The sequence below is a fragment of the Electrophorus electricus genome, chromosome 5 (genome assembly GCF_013358815.1).
Source record: "Electrophorus electricus isolate fEleEle1 chromosome 5, fEleEle1.pri, whole genome shotgun sequence".
Lineage (NCBI taxonomy): Eukaryota > Metazoa > Chordata > Actinopteri > Gymnotiformes > Gymnotidae > Electrophorus > Electrophorus electricus.
Genome location: NC_049539.1, coordinates 29920555 through 29930880, shown reverse-complemented (window position 1 = coordinate 29930880; position 10326 = coordinate 29920555). Strand labels below are relative to the sequence as shown.

Sequence of the window (10326 nt, the reverse complement as noted above, 5' to 3'; positions counted from 1 at the left end):
TCAGAGGGAGGTCGCGCGCTGGACAGACCAATCGGTGGCCGCTCTGCAGGACGCTCTGGATGACGCGGACTGGAACATGTTCCGGCGCAGCACTGATGATGTCAGCGAGTTTACGGAGGCAGTAGTAGGATTTATTGGGAAACTGGTGGACGACACGATCCCAAGAATCACCATCAAGAAGTTTTCCAACCAGAAGCCCTGGGTGGACAGAACCATCCGCGAGGCTCTGAACTCTCGAACTGCTGCCTACAATGCGGGGATCATCAGCGGGAACATGGACGAGTACAAGTCCGCAGCATACGGAGTGCGCAGGGCGGTGAGGGAGGCGAAGCGGCGCTACGGGAAGAAACTAGAGACACAGTTCCAGCAGAGTGGCTCTAGATCCCTGTGGCAGGGACTACGGATGATCACGGACTACAGGAGCCCACCCTCTGGGCTGATGAGTGGGGATGAGTCTCTGGCGAACGAGCTGAATACATTCTTTGCTCGCTTCGAGGCTACATCTAGCAGCGCTAATGCTAACGGAGAGTGACGTGAGGAGAGTGTTTAAAAGGGTGAATACCAGGAAGGCGGCTGGACCAGACGGTATCTGCAGGAGGGTACTCAAAGCCTGCTCTACTCACTGTACACCTACGACTGCACAGCCACTTCCAGCTCCAACATCATTGTCAAGTTTGCTGACGACACCGTTGTCATGGGTCTGATCTCGGACAACGACGAGAGGGCCTACCTGGAGGAGATTAAACACCTGGAAAACTGGTGCCAGGAAAATAATCTCCTCCTAAACGTCAGTAAGACAAAGGATCTGATCGTGGATTGCAGCAAGAAGCAGGAGCAGCACTACCAACCTGTGAGGATCAGTGGAACCACAGTGGAGAGAGTAGATAGTTTCAGGTACCTTGGAGTTCACCTCTCGCAGGACCTGTCCTGGTCCCACCATACCAACTCCCTGGCAAAGAAGGCTCGTCAGCGTCTTTACCACCTCAGACGCCTAAGAGATTTCAGTACTGCGGAACTTCTACACCTGCACTATCGAGAGCATCCTCACGGGGAACATCAGTCTGGTTTGGGAATAGCACCAAGCAGGACAGACAAGCACTCCAAAGGGTAGTGCGTTCAGCAGAGCGCATCACTCACACAGAACTTCCTGACCTGCAGACCATCTACTACAAGCGGTGCCAGACCAAGGCCAGGAAAATTGTGAAGGACCCCACCCATCCCAACAATAGACTCTTCTCTCTGTTGAGGTCAGGGAGGTGCTTTCGCTCCCTGAAGACCAAGACAGAGAGGCTGAAGAGTAGCTTCTTCCCACAGGCCATTCGGACCCTGAATCAGGGAAACTGATAAACTGTGGGGACCACCATGTAACATAACTGTATATCTGTACATCTGTATATATAGATTTATACTCAATTACCTTGTTACACAACAAATGTAGATGTTATTATTTCAAAATGGATCTGTACATTCTGTAGATTGTGTACATATATACCCAACCATATTACACCTGCACTGTACATTCTGTAGATTGTGTACATATATACCCAACCATATACATTGTACATTGTGTATATAATTATAATATACATATATTGTACATACATTAATATATTTTGTACATACATAGAATATATATATTTATCTGCATATATATATTTTTCTCTATGCACCCATTTTCTTTTCCTCAGTTTGGACAGAGCACTCTCCACCATTTCACTGCGAGTTATACTGTGTATGACTGTGTGTGACGAATAAACCGAACTTGAACTTGAAGGTCCTGTTTCAGGGGCTATTAATTCTGTGGGAGTAAGTGGAAACGAAACTATCAGCTCGTAATCTGTGATCCAGATATTGCCTTTTCTGCCTGACTATATACAACCTTTTATGATGTGTGTGTGTGTGTGTGTGTGTATATATATATATATATATATATATATATATATATATATATATATATATATATATAAAATGTATGTGTATTCCTTTTTCTTGGTTCCCCTTTTCTCTCTCGTTCTTTTTATAGGCTTTGTTGAACCATCCATTGTCGTATGCGTGGGGAGATGGTCACTTCCTGGTCATAGGTGGTGTTGACTGTTTGCTGAAAGAACCAACTGATGACACAACCTTAATGGGGTATTTTACAACCTGCTACCCAAACAACTGATCGTCACTGTCGATCCCTCGGACTTCGTGCTATGAACAAGTCATCTGAGCATTTATCATTTAGCTGGCGTTTGTTACATCTGAGAAATGACAGTTATGTGGACAATGAAAGTTGTGTCATGAGCAATGCTGCATTCGTTTAAAGGGTATAAACACTACAGTGATGATAGTGTACACCATCATCTGGGCCCCTGTATTCAGGAGTAGTTGCCCTGGCTACTACAGATCATAAAATATCGGAAGACACTAGCAGTGACCTTTGGCAGACAAGTAAACTTGATTCCAGCTGAGGAATTAACCCTGTTGCAAAAACGTGGGTAGACTGGGGCTTTTCCTCTTTGACTGGCACACAAGGTGGTTTTTGCCCCGGGTGGAGGGATCTGGCATTGTAGGTGTAATTCTGAGGAATTAAAGATTAAAGGATTGTTAGCATTCCCTACAATGTGTCTCCCTTTTTCTTTCTTTGTATGTAGCAAGTTGTACTCAGTCATAACTAAGTTGCTTTGGACAAAAGTGTCTGCTAAATCCTGTTGCTAGTTCAAGTGACTGCAAATATCTTCCCCTGCAAAAATACCCAGCATTTGCTAAACACAATTGCTGAAGTGAAAGCTTTCACAAAGCTGTTATGTGTTCTTGTGCATTTTAAGTGGGTATATGGAAAACATTTTTAAATGGTATATGAAGAATTCCTTATTGGGTGTACAGCATATACCCTAACCCTAACCCTATTACATAAACTACACCACTGCTATGAGGCGAGCAGCGTAAATAAAAACATTGCAAGAACACATTATTACCAGATTTAATTGCATATTTGCTTCCCCCCTAACCAAACATGCAACACAGAAGCCTTTCAGGAAGTACAAATAAATCACCCATACACCTACTCGCTCAGAGCCACCAGGGGGAGCTCCAGCTGTTACCGCCCAACCTAACTTTTTTTGGCAACCCTAACCTAGGTAACGCAACTAGAGTTCATGGGAAATTAATTTACTATATGAATATTTGGTTCTGGTTGAAAATTACAGGGCAGTAAGAGACTCAGATACTCCCACAGCGGTGCATGCTGGTAATGTTAAGGCTAGGGTTATGATCTACGCGACACCAATGAGATTTCACTGAAAGTCCATCATAAGCAGAGACAACCCTGTCTCTTCGCTCAACCAGTGCAGTAATTATATTTATAAGGCTTTAAGACCTTTACACAAAGCAGGCAGTTACCCTCCATGAGTTTCAATCAGTTGAACATACAAGCTCATTCACATGTATGGATAGTAATTATTTACGGAATGCTCTAAACCCCTCCTCTTCATCATTCAGTCAGAGTCTTCATCATCCAAATACTCCTCTGCATTACTGTGTGTGCGTGTTTTCACTGGAATAACAGACACACACACACACACACACACACACACACACACACAGTTATCATCTACCTCTTTGCATTACTGTGTGTGTGATATCTCTGGAATAACACAGACCAAACTCTTAATTAAACAGAGTGTGTAATTCTACATCTCTACATCATCCTAAAACAGAGTGTAATTCTACATCTGTACATCAACTTAAAATAAAGTGTAATTTGTACTGTGATAATTTAAGTTTAAAATACTAAAAGTACTCACGAACATGATTAGAATTAATTATGAATGTTCTGGAATCAGTATTCCACATTATTTTCAATTGTTATGTGGCATCACTGTATTCAACTCAGACCATCATTATGTTGCGGGTTAGGACTAGATCTGCGGATTGGGACTAGATCTGCGGATTGGGACTAGATCTGCGGATTGGGACTAGATCTGAGGATTACAAGATCTGAGGGTTAGTAGTAGATCTGGGGATTAGGACTACATCTGACGGTTAAGACTGGATCTGAGGATTATATGTAGGGTTGAGGTCTAGGACTAGATCTGAGGATTAGGACTAGATCTAAGGGTTAGGACTAGATCTGGGGATTAGGACTAGATCTGAAGGTTAGGACTAGATCTGTGAATTAGAACTAGATCTGCAGTTCGGACTATATCTGAAGGTTACAACTAGTACTTAGAAGTTAAAAATTGAACATTAGAGTCCCTTGACTCCTTTTCAAGCAGAGACTAATGATAGGGTTGGGGATAATGGTTAAAGTTAGGGGTTAGCGTTGGAGATAATGGTTAAAGTTAGGGGTTAGCGTTGGACATAATGGTTAAAGTTAGGGGTTAGTGTTGGAGATAATGGTTAAAGTTAGGGGTTAGCATTGGAGATAATGGTTAAAGTTAGGGGTTAGGGTTGGAGATAATGGTTAAAATGGTTGAGCTTTCAAGACTTACCACCCCCCTGCTTTCTCTTCAGCAGAGATGCACACTGGGCATTAGTGGCCATCTCCAGTGCTGTTTTCTTCTCATTGTTTAGAATGTCTGTTCTGGCATCTATACACACACACACACACACACACACACACACACAGCATTGGTTAAAATGTGCAAGTCTTGCTGTCTACACAGACAGACCACCAGCACTACAACATCACTGGCAGTCCTGGCAGTCCTGGAGATATGTTACAGTGCTCTTGGTCAAAAGGTTCATTCACACCATATCTGACACTGTTCTAAATGTAGGTTTTTATTCATGTAACAAAATCCACTCCATCTCAACATGTAATAAGGATAATCTCATAAGAAACATATTTGTTGAAAAATCTAACTATAGTGGTTTCACATTAACTAAGTGAGCAATACTGTGAGCAAAGCTGTCACTGCTGCTATTTTTGGATCCATTTTGAGGTTTCTCTTCATGTAAACATTTTTCAGAAAAAGCTTCAAGCTTACAACAATTTGTGCATATTGCCCATTCTTGTGTCCAAAGATGCCTGACCAATGGAGCACATGTACCCTAACCCTAACCACTTCTATTAGAGAGGAGGGAGCACATGTACCCCAACCCTAACCACTTCTATTAGAGGGGAGGGCGCACATGTACCCCAACCCTAACCACTTCTATTACAGGGGAGGGCGCACATGTACCCCAACCCTAACCACTTCTATTAGAGAGGAGGGAGCACATGTACCCTAACCCTAACCGCTTCTATTAGAGGGGAGGGCGCACATGTACCCCAACCCTAACCACTTCTATTACAGGGGAGGGCGCACATGTACCCCAACCCTAACCACTTCTATTAGAGAGGAGGGAGCATATGTACCCCAACCCTAACCACTTCTATTAGAGGGGAGGGCGCATATGTACCCCAACCCTAACCGCTTCTATTAGAGAGTAGGGAGCACATGTACCCCAACCCTAACCGCTTCTATTAGAGAGGAGGGAGCACATGTACCCTAACCCTAACCGCTTCTATTAGAGAGGAGGGAGCACCTGTACCCTAACCCTAACCGCTTCTATTAGAGAGGAGGGAGCACATGTACCCCAACCCTAACCGCTTCTATTAGAGAGGAGGGAGCACATGTACCCTACAACTAACAGTTATAAAACAGCCACGATTATTTTGACCATAAACAATTTCAGCATTTTGCAGTCGGCAGCTAAAAACCCTACCAAGTTTGCTATGCAGTGATCTTGCTATTTCAGGGAGTCCAATTCCAGTTCTAAATGGTAATCTAATCAGTGGGACGATAATCTAATCTTATCTTATTTTAGTAGTACATTACTGTATGACAAGCTATTCAGTGGGACATTTAATCTAAATCAGCGGTACACTACTGTATGATTATGTAATCAGTAGTACATTACTGTATGACAAGCTAATCAGTGGGACATTATTGTATGATAATTTAATCAGTAGGACATTACTATAATCTGTGGTACATTGTTGTATGAAAATCTAATCAGATGGGTAATTTAAATCAGTGTACTGAACTCAGTGGTATGTTTTTGTACTCAAACTCGAAATAACTGGTCATTTGAACCTATCGGCTTCTCCCACAGATGTTGCCCTGCCTTGCTCTCTCTACAGAGATTTTTGAGTCTATTGGCCCAACTATTCTTGTACATGCAAAACACAATCATTTTTAGAAAAACATGGTCTTTTCAAAGTATGTGATTTGGGTTTTAAAGCTTCTCACAGTACTGAATCTGCTCTTTCTAATTCTTTTAATGATTTATTATCAGCTACTGACTCTGGGTACTCTGCCATTCCTGTGCTTTTAGACCTTTTGACTCAGCAGACCATAGCATTCTCAGCTCTCATTTGGAGACCTCTGCTTATGTACCTCATGTTAGAGCTGAAAGAAAATAATTATTTATTTATTGGACCTCCTTGAGAATGGAAAACCTTGGACGGCCTTAATTGTTTTTAATTTTAATGAAAAAAATCTATCTTTTAATTTTTGGCCCTAGGAGTGCCTGTGAAGCCCATCCGATGGCTCTACATTCACTGGAAGACCTACTGTAAAAATCTAGGATTGATAATAGATAGTGATTTTAAATTGGATAAACAGAAAAGTTAGGTAGTTAAATCACTCAGTTTAAGTCCTTTTTATGTTTTAACAATTTTCAGAGGGTCAAAGATGCTTTTATTTCATCCCGACTTGACTACTGCAATGACCTGTATGACAGTATTATGCAGACTACCTTCTCACATTTACAGTGGGTACAGAATTACAGATGCACGCAAGCATGAACGTACTCTATAGTGAATTAATAAGTGTGAACATGAACACATCTCCCCTATAGTGAATTAATAAGTGAATTAATAAGTGTGAACATGAACACATCTCCCCTACAGTGAATTCATAAGTGTGAACATGAACACATCTCCCCTATAGTGAATTCATAAGTGTGAACATAAACACATCTCCCCTACATTGGTGGCTGCCCTTCACTGGCTTCCTGTACATTTTATGATTAAATTTAAGGTTTTATTATTTGTATATAAATCTTTAAATGGTCTAGTTGTACAGCACTTTGGTCAACTGTAATTGTTTTTAAATGTGCTTTATAAATTCAACCAAATGAACTGAAGTCATAAAGAGGTAGAGAAGGTAACATGGTGGGGAGGGTTAGTTGGCCACTTGTTACTTACTCCTGTTGAGAAGCATCTCCACTATGTCTGAATAGCCCTTCCACGCAGCGGCATGCAGAGGTGTGTCTCCCAGTTTATTCTGGAGGAAAAACAAGTGTTACAGTGTTGCAGACCACAACACCTTCATTAGTGTTTCAGTGTTACAGACCACAACAGTTTCATTAGTGTTTCAGTGTAGCAGACCACAACAGTTTCATTAGTGTTTCAGTGTTACAGACCACAACACCTTCATTAGTGTTTCAGTGTTACAGACCACAACACCTTCATTAGTGTTTCAGTGTTACAGACCACAACACCTTCATTAGTGTTTCAGTGTTGCAGACCATAACAATTTCATTAGTGTTTCAGTGTTACAGACCATAACACCTACATTAGTGTTACAATGTTATAAACCATAACACCTACATTAGCTTTACAAAGTCTTACAAACTATACAAAGCCATCTATAGGCCAAAAGCATATATACGTACGTCCCTAATGAGGATTACTCATTTAAACCTTAATGCAGCGCTCTTTCAGTGACTTTCACAGATTAAACTAAATCACTCACTCTTTTGTGGACTCACCTGCTGATTGATTTCACATTTCGGCTGCATTAGTAACATCTCTACCACATCTAGAAACACACACGTGCACCCAATCACAAAAACACAGGTTAACGGACTCAGGTTAATAGTGTGGGTGTGTTCATATGTGCATGCACATTCATCAGGTTTTCCACGAGAGTTGATGTGTTCATATGTAGTGAAGATATATAAATTGTCCCTCTGATGAAACTTTGATCTGGTCAGTGTGGGCTTTCTTTCACACCAAGGCCATGGACAGGACCCAAGACCCCTCTGGCTCCTTGATGCTGAGCAACAAAACCATAAACATCCTGATAACTCACCATGCTGGCCTGGCTTTTATACCCTTCCTCTCTTCTTAGGTGTCAAAAACACACAGACTGGAATGCAGAAAGCTCTTACCAGCCTGGTTATACTGGCTCTCTAACCGAGCCAGCTCCAATCCCTCGGTCCTAGAATCTTGATTTCATCATCACTGGCTGTGTGCACTGTTGGATTGTTATTATACTGATTCTAGTGAACTAGACACTCCTGGTCATTAATCGAATCTTAGTCAATGATTATTGTGTGTTTTTCTTTTCTCTGATTATTCAGTAAAAATGCCTTGGTTATTAGGTATGTGAGCCCCTGAATGATATTGTAATGTTTGATAGACAAGAAATAATCATGTCATGAATTAGTGACTTTCATGAGCTGAGACTAAATTACTAATCATTAATAAATTAATTAAAATTACAAAATTTTCCTAATCAGGGTGGTGTCCCAAATAACCTTATCAACTGTGATTGACGATTTATTAAAGAGTTAAAACTGCTACACATGCATATTCATCATGTTTTATAAAGGTGTGGGTGTGTTCATGTGTGCAAGCATATTCATCATGTTTTATACAGGTGTGGGTGTGTTCATATGTGCATATTCATGCTCTCACCTCTGTGGCCTCCATGACAACCCCAGTACAGAGCTGTATTTCCTGCCTTGTCCAGACCATTAATGCCAACCTTATTGTCCAGACACTCCCTCAGCCAGCTCAGATTACCTGCATATGCACATATGAATGCACACGCACGTCCACACACACACACACACACACACACACACACACACACACACACACACACACACACAAACGCACAGTTGTAACAGTTGATTACTTGCACCAGGTGATTAGTTGTGATAATTAGTCATATCAAGGGCGTCTCCTGCTGGTTTGAAAACCTGTATGCTGGAACCAGATTTTTGTTTTTATTACAGAGCTCAGGGCCAACTCAGACCGAATACTTTACCAATAGGGTTAGTTATTAGAAAGTAAAGGTGTTTTAGGAAAGTGTTATAAAAATAAATTGCTTAAAGAACTTCTGATTGCTAAATAAATAAATGGCTCACACAAGAATAAAAGGCCCTTTAGTTCCTTTAAAAAAGTTTCTAAACAAAAAAAAATTCTAAAAGAGCTTGTCAATTTCTAAAAGATTGTGAAATAGGCAGCACCTCACACCATCTTTAAGTACTCTTAATTTGTAGGTGATAAAGTGTGAAGTAGGCAGCACCTCACACCATCTTTAAGTACTCTAAATTTGTAGGTGATAAAGTGTGAAGTAGGCAGCACCTCACACCATCTTTAAGTACTCTTAATATGTAGGTGATAAAGTGTGAAGTAGGCAGCACCTCACACCATCTTTAAGTACTCTTAATATGTAGGTGATAAAGTGTGAAGTAGGCAGCACCTCACACCATCTTTAAGTACTCTTAATTTGTAGGTGATAAAGTGTGAAGTAGGCAGCACCTCACACCATCTTTAAGTACTCTTAATTTGGAGGTGATAAAGTGTGAAGTAGGCAGCACCTCACACCATCTTTAAGTACTCTTAATTTGGAGGTGATAAAGTGTGAAGTAGGCAGCACCTCACACCATCTTTAAGTACTCTTAATTTGGAGGTGATAAAGTGTGAAGTAGGCAGCACCTCTCTTTGCTGCCTCATGCATGGGGTTGTCGATGGACTCCGCTTGCTCAGCCACTGTTGAACAGGAAAAAGTTTCATCAGCAACAGCAAAAACACACACCACTGTGGAACAGGAAAAAGGTTTCATCAGCAACAGAAAAAACACACACCAAAAATGAAACTGTGTTTCCCAATAATGATTCATCTTAGCAACTTATGAACTTCTTTAAGAACGATGTAATTAAAAATGTGTGTTTGTTCCAAAACCTTTTTAATCTCCAAAACTATGAACTATATAGTAGCTCTTTGTTGACCCCCAGCTCTGCACCTGCGCTGGAAAAGCACCACCAGCAGAAAACCAAACCACAGATTTAAATATATTTACATACATTTTCTCATTATTATACCAGAAAATATTATTATGAAAATTATAGATGTAGATACACAGTTAACCTTTCCTGCATCAGTCCATTAACACAGCAAGCTAGTGTTAGGAAAGTTTGGGAAACCCTCTTCTGCTCTTTAACCAAAGTCAAACTATGTGTGTTTACACCAAAACACTCACTGTGGTGATGGTCTATGGACCTGCGTGTGTGTGTGTGTCTGTGTGTGTGCGTTCACTCACCATAGTTACTAGGAAT

General features: G+C 41.0%; 1 protein-coding gene across 1 annotated transcript in view; it reads right to left on the bottom strand.

Moving 5' to 3' along the window:
* Positions 1-2947: 2947 nt before the first annotated feature.
* The window catches only part of ostf1 (osteoclast stimulating factor 1), a 10299-nt gene continuing 2920 nt past the window's right edge, over positions 2948-10326 (bottom strand). Inside the window, exons 4-10 of the mRNA XM_035526707.1 lie at positions 10311-10326; positions 9707-9760; positions 8678-8785; positions 7747-7796; positions 7181-7259; positions 4476-4574; positions 2948-3538 (exon numbers count right to left, since the gene is read on the bottom strand). The exon at positions 10311-10326 is cut by the window's right edge and continues 48 nt beyond it. Coding sequence (XP_035382600.1) covers positions 3480-3538; positions 4476-4574; positions 7181-7259; positions 7747-7796; positions 8678-8785; positions 9707-9760; positions 10311-10326 — 465 coding nt within the window. The 3' untranslated portion in view covers positions 2948-3479. The remainder of the gene's footprint in view (positions 3539-4475; positions 4575-7180; positions 7260-7746; positions 7797-8677; positions 8786-9706; positions 9761-10310) is intronic.